The 21,751-nt window shown below is 32.8% G+C and overlaps 1 protein-coding gene across 6 annotated transcripts in view; it reads right to left on the bottom strand.

The window, feature by feature from the left end:
* LOC144199099 (RNA-binding motif, single-stranded-interacting protein 3-like) overlaps positions 1-21,751 on the bottom strand; it is a 77,278-nt gene that overhangs the window by 41,228 nt on the left and 14,299 nt on the right. For 2 of the 6 annotated variants that reach the window (XM_077720486.1, XM_077720485.1), the window contains exon 1: positions 20,283-21,464. The exons of 3 other annotated variants lie outside the window; for them this stretch is intronic. In XM_077720486.1, the coding sequence (XP_077576612.1) occupies positions 20,283-20,357 (75 nt within the window). In that variant the 5' untranslated portion in view covers positions 20,358-21,464. Of the gene's footprint in view, positions 1-19,027; positions 19,115-20,282; positions 21,465-21,751 lie in introns of those variants that run through there. One more of the 6 variants, XM_077720490.1, reaches the window with a different exon arrangement.

The following is a 21,751-nucleotide window of genomic DNA, read 5'->3' as shown; positions in this document are numbered from 1 at the left end:
CAGAACCCTCATGACCCTTGTGAGGATAAGTGGAAACGAAAAGAAATTAATGAATAAATGCCCCAAATGGATGTGTTAAGGTATCAATGTCAAACAGTAAACAGTGGCTGGATTTCTAGTTACATCATTTCATTTCAGAAGACATTTATGTGCTCATTCGTGCTTTGTAGGTATGTAGTCCTGGGTATGTACTGTATAGTAGGCGGGATTTTCGTTGGGCCTCAATATATAAGCGGTTCAGTCTTGCAGGCTGGTCTACATTAACTTTTCTTAAGCAAATGTTTCTTGGAGCTATTATATATTCTTAACCATGTACCATCATCCAGCAGCTTTTTCATCCCTCTTCATCTGTTTCTGCTATTTCCATATACTATAATCGCCACTGGACTTGCATTTACTTCAAGGCTTCATTGTTCTTGTCAAACAAGCTGTCTTTCCTTTAGAGTTAAACTTCTCTTCGTTGTTCCTCCCCCAACCACCCTGTAACTGCTGTTATCATGTGCCTTTCCTGGTCCATTATCTCTTCCCCTCTCGTCTCATCTCTTCCTCATGCTTGCATTCCTCTTATTGGCTGCCCTTCTTTCCTCCAACTTCGCGCAGGAGATTAAAATATGAGGAAACAATCAAGCACTGCCTTATTAGCATATGAACAGGGGCTGACAGACAACTGCAGCCTCCACAACAGAGCGCTGTAAAATTCAATGCAGTTAGTTTTTTTTTTTTTTTTAAATACCAGATTTGACTTTCTAACGCATTTTCTTGAATGAGGCAGAACAATCCTTTGCCAAGCCTTTTGCACAGCCAAATTACCATCTGAATATAAGAGTGTGTGAGGAGACAGAACGATTATATAGCGTAGGGTGAAATAATGGAGACTATATAATGTGTGTGCATAAAAAATAATGTTTCTCCACGGTTACAACAACCTGACAAGATAGGAATGTCATACTTTCACATATTTCTCTGTTGGATTTAACTTGATGGAGCAATAATGAAACATTTAATATACAAGAACTATTATTCATGCCTCTATACAGGCGGATGTGCCTTGTGTCTCCTACACTCATACAAAATGTGTAAAAGAAAAGTATATGAAGAACATGTAACTTTCTATATCATTGGAACAACCTATTTGTCTCAACCCTTAAATGGCTGATTGACTAAAGCTTTGGTCATGCAAACAGATGTGAAAGTTTACATACTAACTGGAAGAAAGTAAGATCAGCTAACACCAAATTGCTGTGCAGATGTGCGTATTCCGGGAATACTGCAAAAACTCTCTCTCTCTTTGTCTCTCCGTCGCTATCGCTCTCATTCCCTTGCTCGCTTTCGCTGTCTGGCCTAATTCAATTCTTTTGAAATTTCTGAGAGGAAATATTTAGGAGAAGGAAAAACAAGAACAAGGAGAACTTGAAGAAGCAAGGCAGAGATCAGCACTCTCTAATCCAAAACGCCTAAATATCTAATCTATGATCAGATGATCCTGGATTATAGATAGAAAAGTCAAAATATGGCATGCTAACATAGAAGAAGAACAAGTCAGGTCAAAAATTTAATTATTCAACAGAACATTGTTTGGGTAAAGGGGTTTGCTAGATTTGGGAAGGTATCCAAACTTGCATTTGTTATTGTACTAAAGACATGGCATTTCCCCTGACACAACTCTTTGTATGCTTGAGGTGTACTAATTTAGTATACTGATAAGGCTGTTGTACCGATAATGATGACAACCAAAACGAAATGCAGCATTTTCCAGGCTGCAAATCAAAGCATGAACTACTTCCAGATTTCAAATCATTATGATGTGAACCTCACTTCATCCTAACAATGAATCGATATCAAATTACAACTCATATCTTTAAATTTATAATCTGGTATTGAAGCTTTCATACCATGCAAAAGACATTCGTTGTCCCTGAAACAAAAAAAGGCTGAAATTGCAACATCTGTCAGTAGATTCCACAATCATAACCCAGACATGCTGTGCACTTGCATTGATTTAAAAGCCTCATCAAATTACCTGGAAAAGGTTAAAAGTATCCATTACTGACTAACACGCTTTTGCTATTGTGCACGCTTGTGAAAAAGGAGAGTGCAGCTGCTCAGAACAACAAATAAGCTTGACTTTATCCAGGAGGCAGAAATATACCAGAGTATTGCACAAAGAGAAGAAATATTTCAGTTAACAGCTGCAAGGTGAAAAAAGGCGCTACTTGTAAATAGAGAAAGGGGAATTAAATCTTTCTCAAACACACATAACTAAATTTGCTTTACTTTTCACTTGGCCATTTGAGGATAGAGTTTAATTTTACAACACTCAGCATAAGTAACCAGACTTTTTTTTAATAAATATATACAGTACTATATGGTGTAGAGAAAAAAAATCTGACAGTTTTACAAACACCCCAAATAGCTTGAAGAGGTTTCCCAAGGACAGGCATGGAGTGATGAACACAAAAGCAAAAGTGGAGAAGCAAAGGATATAAACAGAAACCTGGATAAAAAGGACACTGCAAAATAAGGTTTGAAATGTGGTGAAAGGTGTGTGAGGATGACAGGAAAGGACAAAACCACAGTGGTGGGCCACAAGGGCACCAGAAAGGTTCCTTCTGCCGTTGTTAAATCTATCCTTTAAAAATATATTCTGAGGCTTTAATTGGGGCTGCGGCTTAATCCAAAACATTTGCATACCGCTGGGATTCCTTTAGCATATCCGCACTAGAGCTCAACGCGTTAGAATGTAGCAGTGAGACAGGATTCTTTCAATCAACTATCCAAACAATGTCAGCCATTGTTATACTTTATAGCTAAGTCAGAACTCATCTTATTTTGGTTATTCTTTAGCTAAATAAATTTGTGTGTGGATGCTGCATCAATGGCTTTCAGCATGATTTGAAAAGAGATTCAATCTATAATTTAAAGTAATGAACTGGATCAACGAAACAGAAAATGGATTGTTAACTCGAAACTCGATCATCTGACAGAGATTAAAGTGCAAATTTGATCATGTCATGCCTACAGTTTGATCGGTGGTGGTCCCACTGGGAAGATCCAAGAAGATGAGGCACATTGACAGAACTTCTGAAGTGGCTCATTTAAAAAAAAAAAAAAAAAAAAAAAGAGGTACAGTTTATGGTAGAGTGACCAAAGAACCTCAGCATTTCAAAGCACAACAACTACACAATTGCTTTTTCTTTCCAAGCATTTCCAAACCGGAACAAGCAATCCGTATTATGACAATCAAAGCATATAATATTCCCCTTCCAATACTTACACTCTCATAAATGTTTCTGTTTCTTCTTTTGAGAGCATATAAAATGTTAATAGCAATAATTCCATCGTAAAGTGTTTCATGCCTTATTTTCCCTTGCACCCCCTTCCAGTTAATGGAAGTTCCTCTTATATCTGAGTATGAAACTGATGAGCACATTTACCACCCCTACCTCATATCCTCATACACATCAGTCCAATTGTGAGATAAACACCAATGTCTCCATTTTCTTAGCTGTTATCTGCATCATATATCTCACTCGTACGCCACAATTCCTTCAAGGAAACTGATACGGCCCATTAAATACGTACATTTTCTTTTATGATTAGTCAAATGATTATCTGGCAAGCAGTCACTCAAGAATATATAGCACCATGCGTCTTGGAGCGCTGATTGTGTTGCAACGGCCATTTTGCCTCCTGCCCCCCAAGTTGGCGGGGGCAGTCTCAGACCTGTCTGACGGCTCCCGGAGTTTGATTAACACACCCTTAAGATAGAGTAGGTACACACATGAATAGGTGCCGTGAGAGACATACCGATATATAAAATTGTTTGTGCCAGAATTAACGATCAAATAGCATTATTAGTAATACTCACAGATGATTTGTCCCAATGCTAGGTTCGCCACAACACATTACCAACAATGTTCACACACTTATCTTACTCCAACCTATCTTCCCTCTTCTTATCCACCAGTATCCTTCTCCCTAAAGGCTGCCACTTGGTAGGAATAGTCATATCGAGCAATGCGACTTACTTTGGGTAGAAATAACTGAATATTTTTTCATGTTTTATATTTCACCCTCTGTTAAATATTTGTCTTTGTCAATTCTACGAATAAACTGAACAATATAAACAACCACAATGAGAATAAACAAAACTTCCATTGGAGGGCTTACTACATACTAGAGTGACCAGACTGATTGCCAGTCAGGTGTAAAGCGCAAAGAGACAATCTTTTGCACTCACAATCACACTTCTAGTATGGAAATCGATCCTAGGCTGTTCACACCAAAGTCAGGCGAAAAAACACTGGACTACATCATATTGTATGGGTAAAATATGCACCACACAATTAGCACATTTAAGATTGTTGGGCTGCACACAGAACACTACCGAGAAAATAATTAATCTACCTGTCGCAGTACCCTTGCCAATTTAAAGTAATAAATGAGATATCAGAATATTTCTTCTTTAAGTTAAGTTGTTTGACAGTAGACAGTTATGTTAATTATTATTAACTACCAACACTGAATCTTTAATACTGCATTTTTTAAATTTGAGAATAATATTGGCAGTATGAAACTACAACGCATGCAATTGTTACCCTTAACTGTCCAGAAAAGGCCAGGCAGCAAGGTTGTCACCAAGATCTGTGCACCATGAGAATACACTCCATCTAGCAAATCCTATTGTTGCATGAAATGTCACGGCACATTACTACATGAGAGATTACCCGTTCTAAAAAATAAAAAAAAGGAGGGAGGGTAGAAGCAGTCATTGAATGAAGACAAGTAAAAAAAAAGTCAAGAGAAACTAAAAAGAAGCCATTAAAATACTCTGTAAGTCAATGATGTAAAATTAATAGCTGAACACCCAAGGGACTGTCATGTCATTGACTCTGATTGGGACATTAAAAGATTCAGTTTATCTGAATTTGTTAATTATATATTGTCAGAAATTTACATTGTAAATGTTACAGTTGATGTAAAATTATTAAAGTATTTATATGTTAAATGTGAGACTACTTACAAAAAAGTACAAGTTATGAAAACACTTCTGGCATGAATTAATTTTGTAAGTAGAGGTACTGCTGTGTGTGTGTGTGTGTTTGGTTTATATTATATGCTCTCAGGTTGATTAAAGTTTTGATAACGTAAGAGTGGGTAAAAAGAGATTTACAGTTATAGCTGAGAAACGGCTCCTAATGCAAGGAAACAATAAAATCCAACAAATCACTTGTCTCATAAGGGCTTCATATTTTCCCTTGACCCTCCCTTTTCCCCTCCACTGCCTTATCTGTGGCATATTTTTTACCAATATCCAATCCAGAACACTCAGTGGGGACATGCCTCTTCTCCACTTTGGAAACATTATGTTTTACACATTGCATTAGGACAATATATAGAGCAGTTGGGTGCACTGATGCCATCTTGTAGAGTATGAAGTAGCTGGACCAAAAACTGTTTTCAACAGCTTAATCCCAATATTGCCAACATCACGCCATTACTGACAAATCCACATAAACATACACCCAGAGCACAGAAATTCCAAACTCCAGGCAGAACGCATCAGTAGTGAGTGCCATCTTAACGAGGCTTTTTATCCCATGTCTACATCCGTTCCCTATTTACACTTCAGCTAACACAGCATTGGGAACCACAAAGGTAGTTTGCATGCATGCGCTACACACATACTCACTTCTCCATCATTGTTAGTTTATTTCTCTGGCACACTTGCATGATGTTACCCTCAAACAAGCATAAAGCCACAACACATGCAAGCACAAAATTAACATACATATGCATATGTACAAAGGAACCATGCATGTAAAACCTGATGAACATCTGTGTAGGATTGTTATTATAATCCTGCTCATACTTCTGAATTCAATACACTGACAACCATACAAGTGGAGAATACGAAATTCATGGGGACTGCCTAATCAGTTTTGCTTGGATTTCTTCATAAGAAATGGAAGTTAACCTTCCACTGAATATACCAGTTTCACCCTCTTTTAGGTAGAGCATGAACTGCATCCACCAAAGTGCCATCATTTAAAATGTATATTGACAGGGCTGATGAGAAACAGTCTTTTGCCAGCCTGTAAAGTCACCAAACCTGATTTAAAACACCCCATCATTAGTGTTATCTATAATCTAGATAGATTTTTATCTAAAAAAAAGGCAAGTACCTTATATGGTGTTGACATCCTGACAACGTCTTCCCTCCATTTTAGTGGCTCTCTAAGCATTACTTGACTAACCAGCTCACCACTGCCTCTGTTGTCTACTGCTTTGAAACATTATTAGATCAGTGGACAATCTATCAGAAAGTGTTGGAGCGCTCAGCACTTTCCATGGTGTAACTGAGGTGGAGGGGCTTTGACAGGAGCTTTTAAGAGGCACAGAATCCATTAGACAAAGGTCGGTGCAAAGTGGCCAACTATTAAAAATGCAACAGCCCTATTATTGCTTCACCCAACTGACAACTTCTAGTTCCTTCACTTTATCATTCTTTCTTTCACTTCTCACTACATATCCATGATTTGCCTCTTTGAAAATGTTTAAACCAGCTCAAGTATACATTAGATGTTGTCCTCCTTTTTCTCCCTTCATCATTTTCTTGAAGGAGCAATTGCATTTTAATGTGCATGTCCTGACCCACTGAAGCCCTTTTAACAAAGACAGGCACCAGTCAACGGTCACTACTGTACAGAGACAAAAATAGAACAGCCCACTGAAAATAATAAAAGGGCATATATGGCTGGTAGGAAGAGTCATTTTCATGTAGAAAAAAAACTACACAAGCCAGGGAAACTGAACAGATGGCAGGAGAGAGGGAGAGTCAAAGAACCCAAAACACGGTGGGAGAGATAGGATGAGTGGAAGAGTAGCGTATTAAAATAAGGCACCAGAAGGACTTTCTGTATTCTCTATGTTGGCATATGATGCTATGAAAGGCAAAAAGAACCAGCAACAAAACTATGTTTTTAACATTTCCCAAAATCATCAGTATTAGAAAAGCATCCATGGTGGATCTGGGGAGAGATTTGTCCCTGTGTTTACATCGCACAACACCTGAGTTTCAATATGTGCTAGTATGGTGTGCTCTGCATAATTTATGGATTACATTCCTACTAGGATAAAGTGCTTTATAATTGACAAGAGGAACAGAAACCTGAAAGGAAAAGCCAGCAAGTTTTGTGAACAGAAAACCAAATGAGTGTAGATAGTGTGATGAGTTTTCTGTCCATATTTTGACTGTATGATATGCAGTCTTCTAACCGAGACCTGGGAACTGTTTCACTTGTAAACAAAAATTGATCAGTGAGTCCAATCATTATTTGGATTAATATACTTTTAAGATAGTGACACAACAATGCCTCTGTTTACTACCAAAACAAAACCCAGGTACAATAAGTGGTATTGTTAGAATGTACCAGTAAAGAACCTTTTGGGGTTTAGGAAGCTTTTTTTTTTTAAATTAGATTTCTCTATCAAAAATTAGACTGTAATTGAATGTGAAAAGCTCATTTTAAAAAGCATGTGATAGTTCCTTTAGATGTCCAGGCATGTCTGCATGTGTCATTACTTTAATGTGGGCTGAATGTAATTTCTCATCACCTTAATTAGGATCAGCAACTGCCACTAAGCAAATTAGTAGACTGATCTACAGAAAATTAATGATCTGATCATCTGGTTCATAGTGTAACCTTTTTTCTTTCAGTTCTCACTTAATGATTAGTCCAAATATCAAAACATTATAAGACAATTAAACATATTTTTTTTAAATAAATCATCATAATTATTGAATACATAAGAGACAAAATCCTGTTGCAACCCTCTGGTAATGCACAAGAATGCTGCCTATCGTAGAAGCAGAGAAAGAGCAAATACTCATATAGCCTCACCTTCATATACAGCATCAACTAACCGAGCATGTTCAAATTAGCCATTTCATAACTACTTTAAATGTGAAGGGGATGCAGGTTTAAATATTGCTTTTGTAAGAGCGAAATGTGTGTACACATAAACACTTGCACAAACATGATTGATTTCCTCAAGAGGAGAGGCTTCAGTCTCTGGAATCAAGATTAATAAAGGGTCATTTAAATCTCCAATCAAATCCCTAAGCAACAAAGGGAGTGTATGTGCAAAGCAGAGGGAATACAAGTGTTTTTTCTCAAGGAGTAATGCATTTTTTCAGAGGGTATGTTTAGGAGACAACAGTCTAAATCTGTTGTGTTATTTGGATTTTGGAACTTTCACATGTTGTTGAAGACAACACTGGCTAGTAACAAAGGTGTGAATGCCAAAGAAGAAAAGAGGGAGAGACAGAAAAATGGGAAAAGATGGAGAGAAGGATGGAAATGAGGAAAGGCGGAAACAAGGAAATGAAAGAAAAGAAAGAAAGAATGTTTGGAGAAAACCCTGTCTAGCCAGATATTTTAAAAAGCTGCATTAATGATCAATAGCCCAGTCCAAATACGATCAGATTTTAATAAATACCCCTTGACAACATAGTGTGTAATGTTACATAGTGTGCAATATTTCCACTTAGGAACAACATGAAATCGAGCACACTTACACTTTCAGCCTTTTTCTGAGATCCAGAAAACTTGAATGAATGCTTGCTGTACTGGGAGACCTGTCAGTGCAGGTGAGACCACACATGCACTCGCACTCACTCAAACATACTTGTTGACATACACAGGACATGTTTGTCCCCATCTGTTTTAAACAAATGGAATTTGAATAACGAACTCATGTCATCCTTACACAATCCTCAACCGCTGTTGACACAGCTCCAGACCCACAACAAGGTGTAAAGTACATTATTAATACAACACTGAGATAGCAATGAATACAATGAAGGGGCAATTGAGAGGCAAAACTTGGGAATCGTTAGACACAGTTTAATTTGACCTTGACAGTTGGGTGATAGAGAACCAATGGTGCAGGAAATGATGTGATGGTCTAGGCGAGATTCCTATTGTAGATATACTTGAGAAAAATGAGATGACCTTGTACTGGTATAGATAAATAATAAAAGAAACATGTAGGGCTAAAATCACATTAACAACATGACTCACAAAATGTTTAACTTAATCTAACCCCACAGAACATGGCTATATAATATTTAATATGAATAATGGAGCTTCCCTTTGTTAATAATTATTGGCATTTCTTGTTAGGTATTTGAGCTTGTTTAAAAACAAACAAAAACACAGAAAAACCCACCTCATTAACATGTATTATCCAATTAATGCAAATTATATATCTATATCTATCTCTATCTCTATCTCTATCTCTATCTAGATATATATATATATATATATATATATATATATATATATATATATATATATATATATATATATATATATATATATATATATATATATATATATATATATATATATATATATATATATATATATATATATATATATATATATATATATATATATATATATATATATATATATAGATATATAGATATATAGATATATAGATATATAGATAGATAGATAGATAGATAGATAGATAGATAGATAGATAGATAGATAGATAGATAGATAGATAGATAGATAGATAGATAGATAGATAGATAGATAGATAGATAGATAGATAGATAGATAGATAGATAGATAGATAGATAGATAGATAGATAGATAGATAGATAGATAGATAGATAGATAGATAGATAGATAGATAGATAGATAGATAGATAGATAGATAGATAGATAGATAGATAGATAGATAGATAGATAGATAGATAGATAGATAGATAGATAGATAGATAGATAGATAGATAGATAGATAGATAGATAGATAGATAGATAGATAGATAGATAGATAGATAGATAGATAGATAGATAGATAGATAGATAGATAGATAGATAGATAGATAGATAGATAGATAGATAGATAGATAGATAGATAGATAGATAGATAGATAGATAGATAGATAGATAGATAGATAGATAGATAGATAGATAGATAGATAGATAGATAGATAGATAGATAGATAGATAGATAGATAGATAGATAGATAGATAGATAGATAGATAGATAGATAGATAGATAGATAGATAGATAGATAGATAGATAGATAGATAGATAGATAGATAGATAGATAGATAGATAGATAGATAGATAGATAGATAGATAGATAGATAGATAGATAGATAGATAGATAGATAGATAGATAGATAGATAGATAGATAGATAGATAGATAGATAGATAGATAGATAGATAGATAGATAGATAGATAGATAGATAGATAGATAGATAGATAGATAGATAGATAGATAGATAGATAGATAGATAGATAGATAGATAGATAGATAGATAGATAGATAGATAGATAGATAGATAGATAGATAGATAGATAGATAGATAGATAGATAGATAGATAGATAGATAGATAGATAGATAGATAGATAGATAGATAGATAGATAGATAGATAGATAGATAGATAGATAGATAGATAGATAGATAGATAGATAGATAGATAGATAGATAGATAGATAGATAGATAGATAGATAGATAGATAGATAGATAGATAGATAGATAGATAGATAGATAGATAGATAGATAGATAGATAGATAGATAGATAGATAGATAGATAGATAGATAGATAGATAGATAGATAGATAGATAGATAGATAGATAGATAGATAGATAGATAGATATATATATAGATATATATATATATAGATATATATATATATATATATATAGATAGATAGATAGATAGATAGATAGATAGATAGATAGATAGATAGATAGATAGATAGATAGATAGATAGATAGATAGATAGATAGATAGATAGATAGATAGATAGATAGATAGATAGATAGATATATATATATAGATATATATATAGATATAGATATAGATATATATATATATATATATAAATATATAAATATATAAATATATATATATATATATCTATATCTATCTATCTATCTATATCTATCTATCTATCTATATCTATCTATCTATCTATATCTATCTATCTATCTATATCTATCTATCTATCTATATCTATCTATCTATCTATATCTATCTATCTATCTATATCTATCTATATCTATCTATCTATCTATCTATCTATCTATCTATATCTATCTATCTATCTATATCTATCTATCTATCTATCTATCTATCTATATCTATCTATCTATCTATCTATCTATATCTATCTCTATCTATCTATATCTATCTATCTATCTATATCTATCTATCTATCTATATCTATCTATATCTATCTATCTATCTATCTATCTATCTATCTATATCTATCTATCTATCTATATCTATCTATCTATCTATCTATCTATCTATATCTATCTATCTATCTATCTATCTATATCTATCTCTATCTATCTATCTCTATCTATCTATCTATATCTATCTCTATCTATCTATCTATATCTATCTCTATCTATCTATCTCTATCTATCTATCTATCTCTATCTATCTATCTATCTCTATCTATCTATCTATCTCTATCTATCTATCTATCTCTATCTATCTATCTATCTCTATCTATCTATCTATCTCTATCTATCTATCTATCTCTATCTATCTATCTATCTCTATCTATCTATCTATCTCTATCTATCTATCTATCTCTATCTATCTATCTATCTCTATCTATCTATCTATCTCTATCTATCTATCTATCTCTATCTATCTATCTATCTCTATCTATCTATCTATCTCTATCTATCTATCTATCTCTATCTATCTATCTATCTCTATCTATCTATCTATCTCTATCTATCTATCTATCTCTATCTATCTATCTATCTCTATCTATCTATCTATCTCTATCTATCTATCTATCTATCTATCTCTATCTATCTATCTATCTATCTATCTCTATCTATCTATCTATCTATCTATCTCTATCTATCTATCTATCTATCTATATCTATCTATCTATCTATCTATCTATATCTATCTATCTATCTATCTATCTATCTATCTATCTATCTATCTATCTATCTATCTATCTATCTATCTATCTATCTATCTATCTATATCTATCTATATCTATCTATCTATCTATATCTATCTATCTATATCTATCTATCTATCTATCTATATCTATCTATCTATCTATATCTATCTATCTATCTATATCTATCTATCTATCTCTATCTATCTATCTATCTATCTATCTATCTATCTATCTATCTATCTATCTATCTATCTATCTATCTATCTATCTATCTATCTATCTATCTATCTATCTATCTATCTATCTATCTATCTATCTATCTATATCTATCTATCTATCTATCTATCTATCTATCTATCTATCTATCTATCTATCTATCTATCTATCTATCTATCTATCTATCTATCTATCTATCTATCTATCTATCTATCTATCTATCTATCTATCTATCTATCTATCTATCTATCTATCTATCTATCTATCTATCTATCTATCTATCTATCTATCTATCTATCTATCTATCTATCTATCTATCTATCTATCTATCTATCTATCTATCTATCTATCTATCTATCTATCTATCTATCTATCTATCTATCTATCTATCTATCTATCTATCTATCTATCTATCTATCTATCTATCTATCTATCTATCTATCTATCTATCTATCTATCTATCTATCTATCTATCTATCTATCTATCTATCTATCTATCTATCTATCTATCTATCTATCTATCTATCTATCTATCTATCTATCTATCTATCTATCTATCTATCTATCTATCTATCTATCTATCTATCTATCTATCTATCTATCTATCTATCTATCTATCTATCTATCTATCTATCTATCTATCTATCTATCTATCTATCTATCTATCTATCTATCTATCTATCTATCTATCTATCTATCTATCTATCTATCTATCTATCTATCTATCTATCTATCTATCTATCTATCTATCTATCTATCTATCTATCTATCTATCTATCTATCTATCTATCTATCTATCTATCTATCTATCTATCTATCTATCTATCTATCTATCTATCTATCTATCTATCTATCTATCTATCTATCTATCTATCTATCTATCTATCTATCTATCTATCTATCTATCTATCTATCTATCTATCTATCTATCTATCTATCTATCTATCTATCTATCTATCTATCTATCTATCTATCTATCTATCTATCTATCTATCTATCTATCTATCTATCTATCTATCTATCTATCTATCTATCTATCTATCTATCTATCTATCTATCTATCTATCTATCTATCTATCTATCTATCTATCTATCTATCTATCTATCTATCTATCTATCTATCTATCTATCTATCTATCTATCTATCTATCTATCTATCTATCTATCTATCTATCTATCTATCTATCTATCTATCTATCTATCTATCTATCTATCTATCTATCTATCTATCTATCTATCTATCTATCTATCTATCTATCTATCTATCTATCTATCTATCTATCTATCTATCTATCTATCTATCTATCTATCTATCTATCTATCTATCTATCTATCTATCTATCTATCTATCTATCTATCTATCTATCTATCTATCTATCTATCTATCTATCTATCTATCTATCTATCTATCTATCTATCTATCTATCTATCTATCTATCTATCTATCTATCTATCTATCTATCTATCTATCTATCTATCTATCTATCTATCTATCTATCTATCTATCTATCTATCTATCTATCTATCTATCTATCTATCTATCTATCTATCTATCTATCTATCTATCTATCTATCTATCTATCTATCTATCTATCTATCTATCTATCTATCTATCTATCTATCTATCTATCTATCTATCTATCTATCTATCTATCTATCTATCTATCTATCTATCTATCTATCTATCTATCTATCTATCTATCTATCTATCTATCTATCTATCTATCTATCTATCTATCTATCTATCTATCTATCTATCTATCTATCTATCTATCTATCTATCTATCTATCTATCTATCTATCTATCTATCTATCTATCTATCTATCTATCTATCTATCTATCTATCTATCTATCTATCTATCTATCTATCTATCTATCTATCTATCTATCTATCTATCTATCTATCTATCTATCTATCTATCTATCTATCTATCTATCTATCTATCTATCTATCTATCTATCTATCTATCTATCTATCTATCTATCTATCTATCTATCTATCTATCTATCTATCTATCTATCTATCTATCTATCTATCTATCTATCTATCTATCTATCTATCTATCTATCTATCTATCTATCTATCTATCTATCTATCTATCTATCTATCTATCTATCTATCTATCTATCTATCTATCTATCTATCTATCTATCTATCTATCTATCTATCTATCTATCTATCTATCTATCTATCTATCTATCTATCTATCTATCTATCTATCTATCTATCTATCTATCTATCTATCTATCTATCTATCTATCTATCTATCTATCTATCTATCTATCTATCTATCTATCTATCTATCTATCTATCTATCTATCTATCTATCTATCTATCTATCTATCTATCTATCTATCTATCTATCTATCTATCTATCTATCTATCTATCTATCTATCTATCTATCTATCTATCTATCTATCTATCTATCTATCTATCTATCTATCTATCTATCTATCTATCTATCTATCTATCTATCTATCTATCTATCTATCTATCTATCTATCTATCTATCTATCTATCTATCTATCTATCTATCTATCTATCTATCTATCTATCTATCTATCTATCTATCTATCTATCTATCTATCTATCTATCTATCTATCTATCTATCTATCTATCTATCTATCTATCTATCTATCTATCTATCTATCTATCTATCTATCTATCTATCTATCTATCTATCTATCTATCTATCTATCTATCTATCTATCTATCTATCTATCTATCTATCTATCTATCTATCTATCTATCTATCTATCTATCTATCTATCTATCTATCTATCTATCTATCTATCTATCTATCTATCTATCTATCTATCTATCTATCTATCTATCTATCTATCTATCTATCTATCTATCTATCTATCTATCTATCTATCTATCTATCTATCTATCTATCTATCTATCTATCTATCTATCTATCTATCTATCTATCTATCTATCTATCTATCTATCTATCTATCTATCTATCTATCTATCTATCTATCTATCTATCTATCTATCTATCTATCTATCTATCTATCTATCTATCTATCTATCTATCTATCTATCTATCTATCTATCTATCTATCTATCTATCTATCTATCTATCTATCTATCTATCTATCTATCTATCTATCTATCTATCTATCTATCTATCTATCTATCTATCTATCTATCTATCTATCTATCTATCTATCTATCTATCTATCTATCTATCTATCTATCTATCTATCTATCTATCTATCTATCTATCTATCTATCTATCTATCTATCTATCTATCTATCTATCTATCTATCTATCTATCTATCTATCTATCTATCTATCTATCTATCTATCTATCTATCTATCTATCTATCTATCTATCTATCTATCTATCTATCTATCTATCTATCTATCTATCTATCTATCTATCTATCTATCTATCTATCTATCTATCTATCTATCTATCTATCTATCTATCTATCTATCTATCTATCTATCTATCTATCTATCTATCTATCTATCTATCTATCTATCTATCTATCTATCTATCTATCTATCTATCTATCTATCTATCTATCTATCTATCTATCTATCTATCTATCTATCTATCTATCTATCTATCTATCTATCTATCTATCTATCTATCTATCTATCTATCTATCTATCTATCTATCTATCTATCTATCTATCTATCTATCTATCTATCTATCTATCTATCTATCTATCTATCTATCTATCTATCTATCTATCTATCTATCTATCTATCTATCTATCTATCTATCTATCTATCTATCTATCTATCTATCTATCTATCTATCTATCTATCTATCTATCTATCTATCTATCTATCTATCTATCTATCTATCTATCTATCTATCTATCTATCTATCTATCTATCTATCTATCTATCTATCTATCTATCTATCTATCTATCTATCTATCTATCTATCTATCTATCTATCTATCTATCTATCTATCTATCTATCTATCTATCTATCTATCTATCTATCTATCTATCTATCTATCTATCTATCTATCTATCTATCTATCTATCTATCTATCTATCTATCTATCTATCTATCTATCTATCTATCTATCTATCTATCTATCTATCTATCTATCTATCTATCTATCTATCTATCTATCTATCTATCTATCTATCTATCTATCTATCTATCTATCTATCTATCTATCTATCTATCTATCTATCTATCTATCTATCTATCTATCTATCTATCTATCTATCTATCTATCTATCTATCTATCTATCTATCTATCTATCTATCTATCTATCTATCTATCTATCTATCTATCTATCTATCTATCTATCTATCTATCTATCTATCTATCTATCTATCTATCTATCTATCTATCTATCTATCTATCTATCTATCTATCTATCTATCTATCTATCTATCTATCTATCTATCTATCTATCTATCTATCTATCTATCTATCTATCTATCTATCTATCTATCTATCTATCTATCTATCTATCTATCTATCTATCTATCTATCTATCTATCTATCTATCTATCTATCTATCTATCTATCTATCTATCTATCTATCTATCTATCTATCTATCTATCTATCTATCTATCTATCTATCTATCTATCTATCTATCTATCTATCTATCTATCTATCTATCTATCTATCTATCTATCTATCTATCTATCTATCTATCTATCTATCTATCTATCTATCTATCTATCTATCTATCTATCTATCTATCTATCTATCTATCTATCTATCTATCTATCTATCTATCTATCTATCTATCTATCTATCTATCTATCTATCTATCTATCTATCTATCTATCTATCTATCTATCTATCTATCTATCTATCTATCTATCTATCTATCTATATATATATATATATATATATATATATATATATAGATAGATAGATAGATAGATAGATAGATAGATAGATAGATAGATAGATAGATAGATAGATAGATAGATAGATAGATAGATAGATAGATAGATAGATAGATAGATAGATAGATAGATAGATAGATAGATAGATAGATAGATAGATAGATAGATAGATAGATAGATAGATAGATAGATAGATAGATAGATAGATAGATAGATAGATAGATAGATAGATAGATAGATAGATAGATAGATAGATAGATAGATAGATAGATAGATAGATAGATAGATAGATAGATAGATAGATAGATAGATAGATAGATAGATAGATAGATAGATAGATAGATAGATAGATAGATAGATAGATAGATAGATAGATAGATAGATAGATAGATAGATAGATAGATAGATAGATAGATAGATAGATAGATAGATAGATAGATAGATAGATAGATAGATAGATAGATAGATAGATAGATAGATAGATAGATAGATAGATAGATAGATAGATAGATAGATAGATAGATAGATAGATAGATAGATAGATAGATAGATAGATAGATAGATAGTTATGTTGCCGGACATATATATATATATATATATATATATATATATATATATATATATATATATATATATATATATATATATATATATATATATATATATATATATATATATATATATGCTTAGCAATATGTGCCTTCGTATGTATAAGGGGCCAGGAAGATAGATGAATGAATGTTTATACAGCTGCATGTACACCAGTTATGTTGCCGGACAAGCAAACGTGAAGGCTGGTTTATTTACAATAAAATACAATAAACCCAAGACAATTATTGCACTCAAATTCACTAACACGCTAAAAAATATTGCTGGTGTGTTAAATTTGAGTGTATGCTTTAATATGAACATCAAAGCCCTGTCTCATCATAACGTATCATCGGCCACAGCATTGTGCATACAATGCGCACTAATTAGACAAGATGGAGGAGGAGGTAACGCACCATTTGGTTGGTTCGCCGACTACCATTGACCCGGAAAGATGAAACAGACACCGAGGAACAATCAACCAATCAGATAAAAGAAACTGTGGCCGAACCTCAACATGCAAACTCCCCTCCGGAGGGCACCGAACCCTTGATCTTTGAACTCTGGGACCTACATGCAAACCACTCTTCCACCAGGCACCCCACAATGCCACATATACAGGTTAAATAGGATGAAAAACTCAAGGCATGGGGTCTTTAATCAAAATATTTTCATGGGATTTTACCACAGAACATGACTTCCTTCTATACTTTATTAAATATTTAATATGCTACAAGCTGAGGCCTTTTTTTAGTAAAATAGATATTTAAAATTGCTAAATTTAGATCCTAAAGGAATTACTCAATATTAAAACTGTTCAATCACAGTTGCACTTTAGTTATTGCTTTGCTATTTTGATTTCCTACATTGTTCAGCCAGTGTTGGTGTGATAGACATACTGTATAAAAAGGCTTTTGTTCATTACTCTTACAAAAGGTAATATTTCCAATGCAACAGGTTTGCTTGTCTGCACTTTGATGATCAAACTTTTTGAAGAATCAATCTCGATATCATCGGTATTCTTCTAACAATGTTGCCTTCAGATTTTAGTGAGTCCACTTTAAACCCGTCAATGAAAATGTATACTACAATATTATTTTTTTTAATTCATCAACTCAAATGAAATCTGCTTGAATACCTGTATAATCTACATATACTATGAGATTGTTATCTAAATTATATAATGTCTTCTATAAACTATATTTCTGTCAGATTCAGACCCTCTTAGATCTAAGGGAAAAGAATGCTAAAACATGTTTATTTCTAGTCCCGAGTAAACATTTTATAATCCTTTCTCAGAGTGGTCGTATACAATATGTGTTTGTGCTTTCTTAGGGTTACTCTTAACTACCTAATGTTGAAAAGTACAATACCTTTAGACAGGATGACTTACCACATCACACAGTCGCTATTTGATAACCATCCATTCATTCATTTATCTTCCATATTGCAAATCCTCGAAAGGGTTGCGGGGGTTGCTGGAGCCAAACCCAGCTGACATTGGGCAAAAGGCAGACTACACCATAGACTGGTCACCAGTCAGCCATAGTACACACAAAGAGACAAACAACCATATGCACTCATACAATCATAACGCCACCAGCGGGAATCCAGCCCCGCCTACCCGCACGCACCACAGTCTGGCGAGTGAACCCCTACACCACGAGTCGGCGATAACTATCCACTATTGAACAATTTGACCTGATCTTCCCACACTCTTGTTCGAGACCGGGAGAATCCGACTCCTACACTTTTATCCACTCCGCTACCTCTGTATCAACCATTCTTGCCCACTGACTTACAAACGGCTGAAAATTGCAACACGCAACAATGTTACTACAAGCCTGGGGGGAAATAAATATAGCAAATGAGGGTTGATTTTGATGAAAAAGCAGAAACGGCTGGTCATGCCAATGCAGGTTATTTTTAACACCAGTCGTAGAGAACAATGTTAGTATGATTCTAGATATGGAAAGTGTGAGGCTCAAAACTGCCAAAAAGATACAACGTGCAAGATAATAGGGCAACTGTGTCAGATATTTATCACAAAGAGCTTTTGTGAAAAGGAACTAAGATGACTGGTGATCAGTTTTAAGAAAGGACAGAAGGCAATGGTGGCTTGATAAATGCACATATTTGAGTCGAGGGAAGGCCTCATGCCCCGAGTTTGAACTTGTAACTGGTGGTGTGGGATTGGGGGGACGGGGTCAAGTGATAATTAGGAAAGTGGAACATGTAGTAAAAACCCTGCTCTACATAACAAAAACCTCTTGTATTTAACATACAAATGTTAGAGAAAACAGTGCTGTATGAATTGAATTTGAACTGACTGAATTTATTGTCATTATACAAGTATAATGACATTTAAATATGTTAAACCATCTTAAGGTATGACACATTTTAACAGCCATCAACTGTTTTAGTGTGTGTATGTGTTTTTTTCCATCTTAAATGAAAATATCAATCTAGGTTTCAATTTCTTAAACACTTTCAACAACCGCATCCGGTATCACCTTGATCCCTTTTGTACTTTGCATTTCCTCAAAAAATGCACCTGCTTAAGCAATTATCATAATTCATATTTTCTGGAGAGGAATGACATTATGTATGGTTTGCAGCATATAATCATGTGTATCAGTGATACCTACCTTGGTCTGAAGGTAGTGGGGGTAGTAATATGTGTACTGGGGGTACATTTGGTGCTGTTCCAAACGCTTGCCCATGTAGCTGGAATCAAACTGGAGGTCCCTGTGTTTGGAGATGTAAGCTCACAGGAGGGAAATAATCACGCTGAGGTTCTCGCCTGAATCTTTTCAGATGATCCCCTTTACAAAGGCAAGGATGCACGGGGATAAAAACTTGCCAAGAAGCTCAGAAAAAAGTCTTAATGTCTATCAAGACCCAAGAAGAATCCAGAGTGGCAACAATATTACGATTTAAATAGAGGGTAAAACAGGGTGAAGGAAGATGAGGATAGGAAGTGGTGATACAGGAAACAATAGAAGGGATTGGACAACAGGACAGAATGAATCTTAAGGAGGAGGAAGAGGAAGGGAGCAAAGAGAGGAGGAGGGAGGAGTGGATAGGATCTGGTTGCCGGTTCTTTGCAGTCTCTGCTCTAAAAAGCACACTCAATCTTTTCTTTTCACTGCTGCCCTGCAGATGCCCCTTAGTTCGCCTTCAGTTGAATGTGTCTCTCCTCTGTCGCCTTCTGTCTTTTCCTCTTGCTGTCTGTGCGTCTGTTTTGTTCTGATCCAAGTCCTCACTCCAAACAAGACCTTGATCCCACTAGAAGCTCGGTCATATCCGGGGGAACAAACACCATTCTGTGTTGTATCCTCCAAAGTCAGTGATGAACTCGCACTTGGATGGGGAGCTGGGGAAGGAGGGTGGTCTGGAGCGGTGACTGTTTTTTTCCTACTCACTCTCACTCACTCCCTCTTTTGTTAAGCTCCAGGAATATATAGGTAGAGATGGTACTGGACTCCAGCGTGGAGGATGAGCAAAAGATAAAAAAGGGTTTAAAAAAAACTCTCACTCAAGAAGAAGCAGTCTAATCCAGACATGCACTCTTACTGAGGAAAATCCCCTCTGATCCTCAAGGTGCCTCTTTCAACTCTCTTTCCTTTTCTTCCCCTCAGCGATGCCGCTCTTTTTTCGCCGGTTCTGTCTATGACGGCTTGGTTTCCACTGCGCCTGGCAGCCGTCACTGTCTGTGTGTGTGCAGCCTGGCAGCGGTGTGAGTGATGTATGTGACTGTGCATGTAACTGAGAGAGAGAGGAGTGTGTTTGTGTGGCCACTGCCGTCTGCTCCACTCTATGTTCTCAGACATAGAGGGCTCAGCTTCAGTGCAGCTATGCTCCTCCCTCATCCTCCCTCTTCTCCTCCTCCTCCTCCTCCTCTCTCTCCTTGATTTTTTTCCCAGGGAACCACAAGAGAACAGTGGGAGTGGTCGGTCCTTCCCTCATTCGTGTCCCGAAGCACGCGTGTCTGTGGCCTGAACAGAACTGGAGTGGAATGTGTGTATGGGGTGTGTGGGGGGTATTTTTTTAATCAATTTGAACATAAACTAATATGAAATCAATAATGTTGAAAATACTATATAGAATTAAAATC

This window comes from Stigmatopora nigra, chromosome 7 (assembly GCF_051989575.1).
Source record: "Stigmatopora nigra isolate UIUO_SnigA chromosome 7, RoL_Snig_1.1, whole genome shotgun sequence".
Classification (NCBI taxonomy): Eukaryota; Metazoa; Chordata; class Actinopteri; order Syngnathiformes; family Syngnathidae; genus Stigmatopora; species Stigmatopora nigra.
This window is presented reverse-complemented; position numbering and strand designations above follow the sequence as displayed.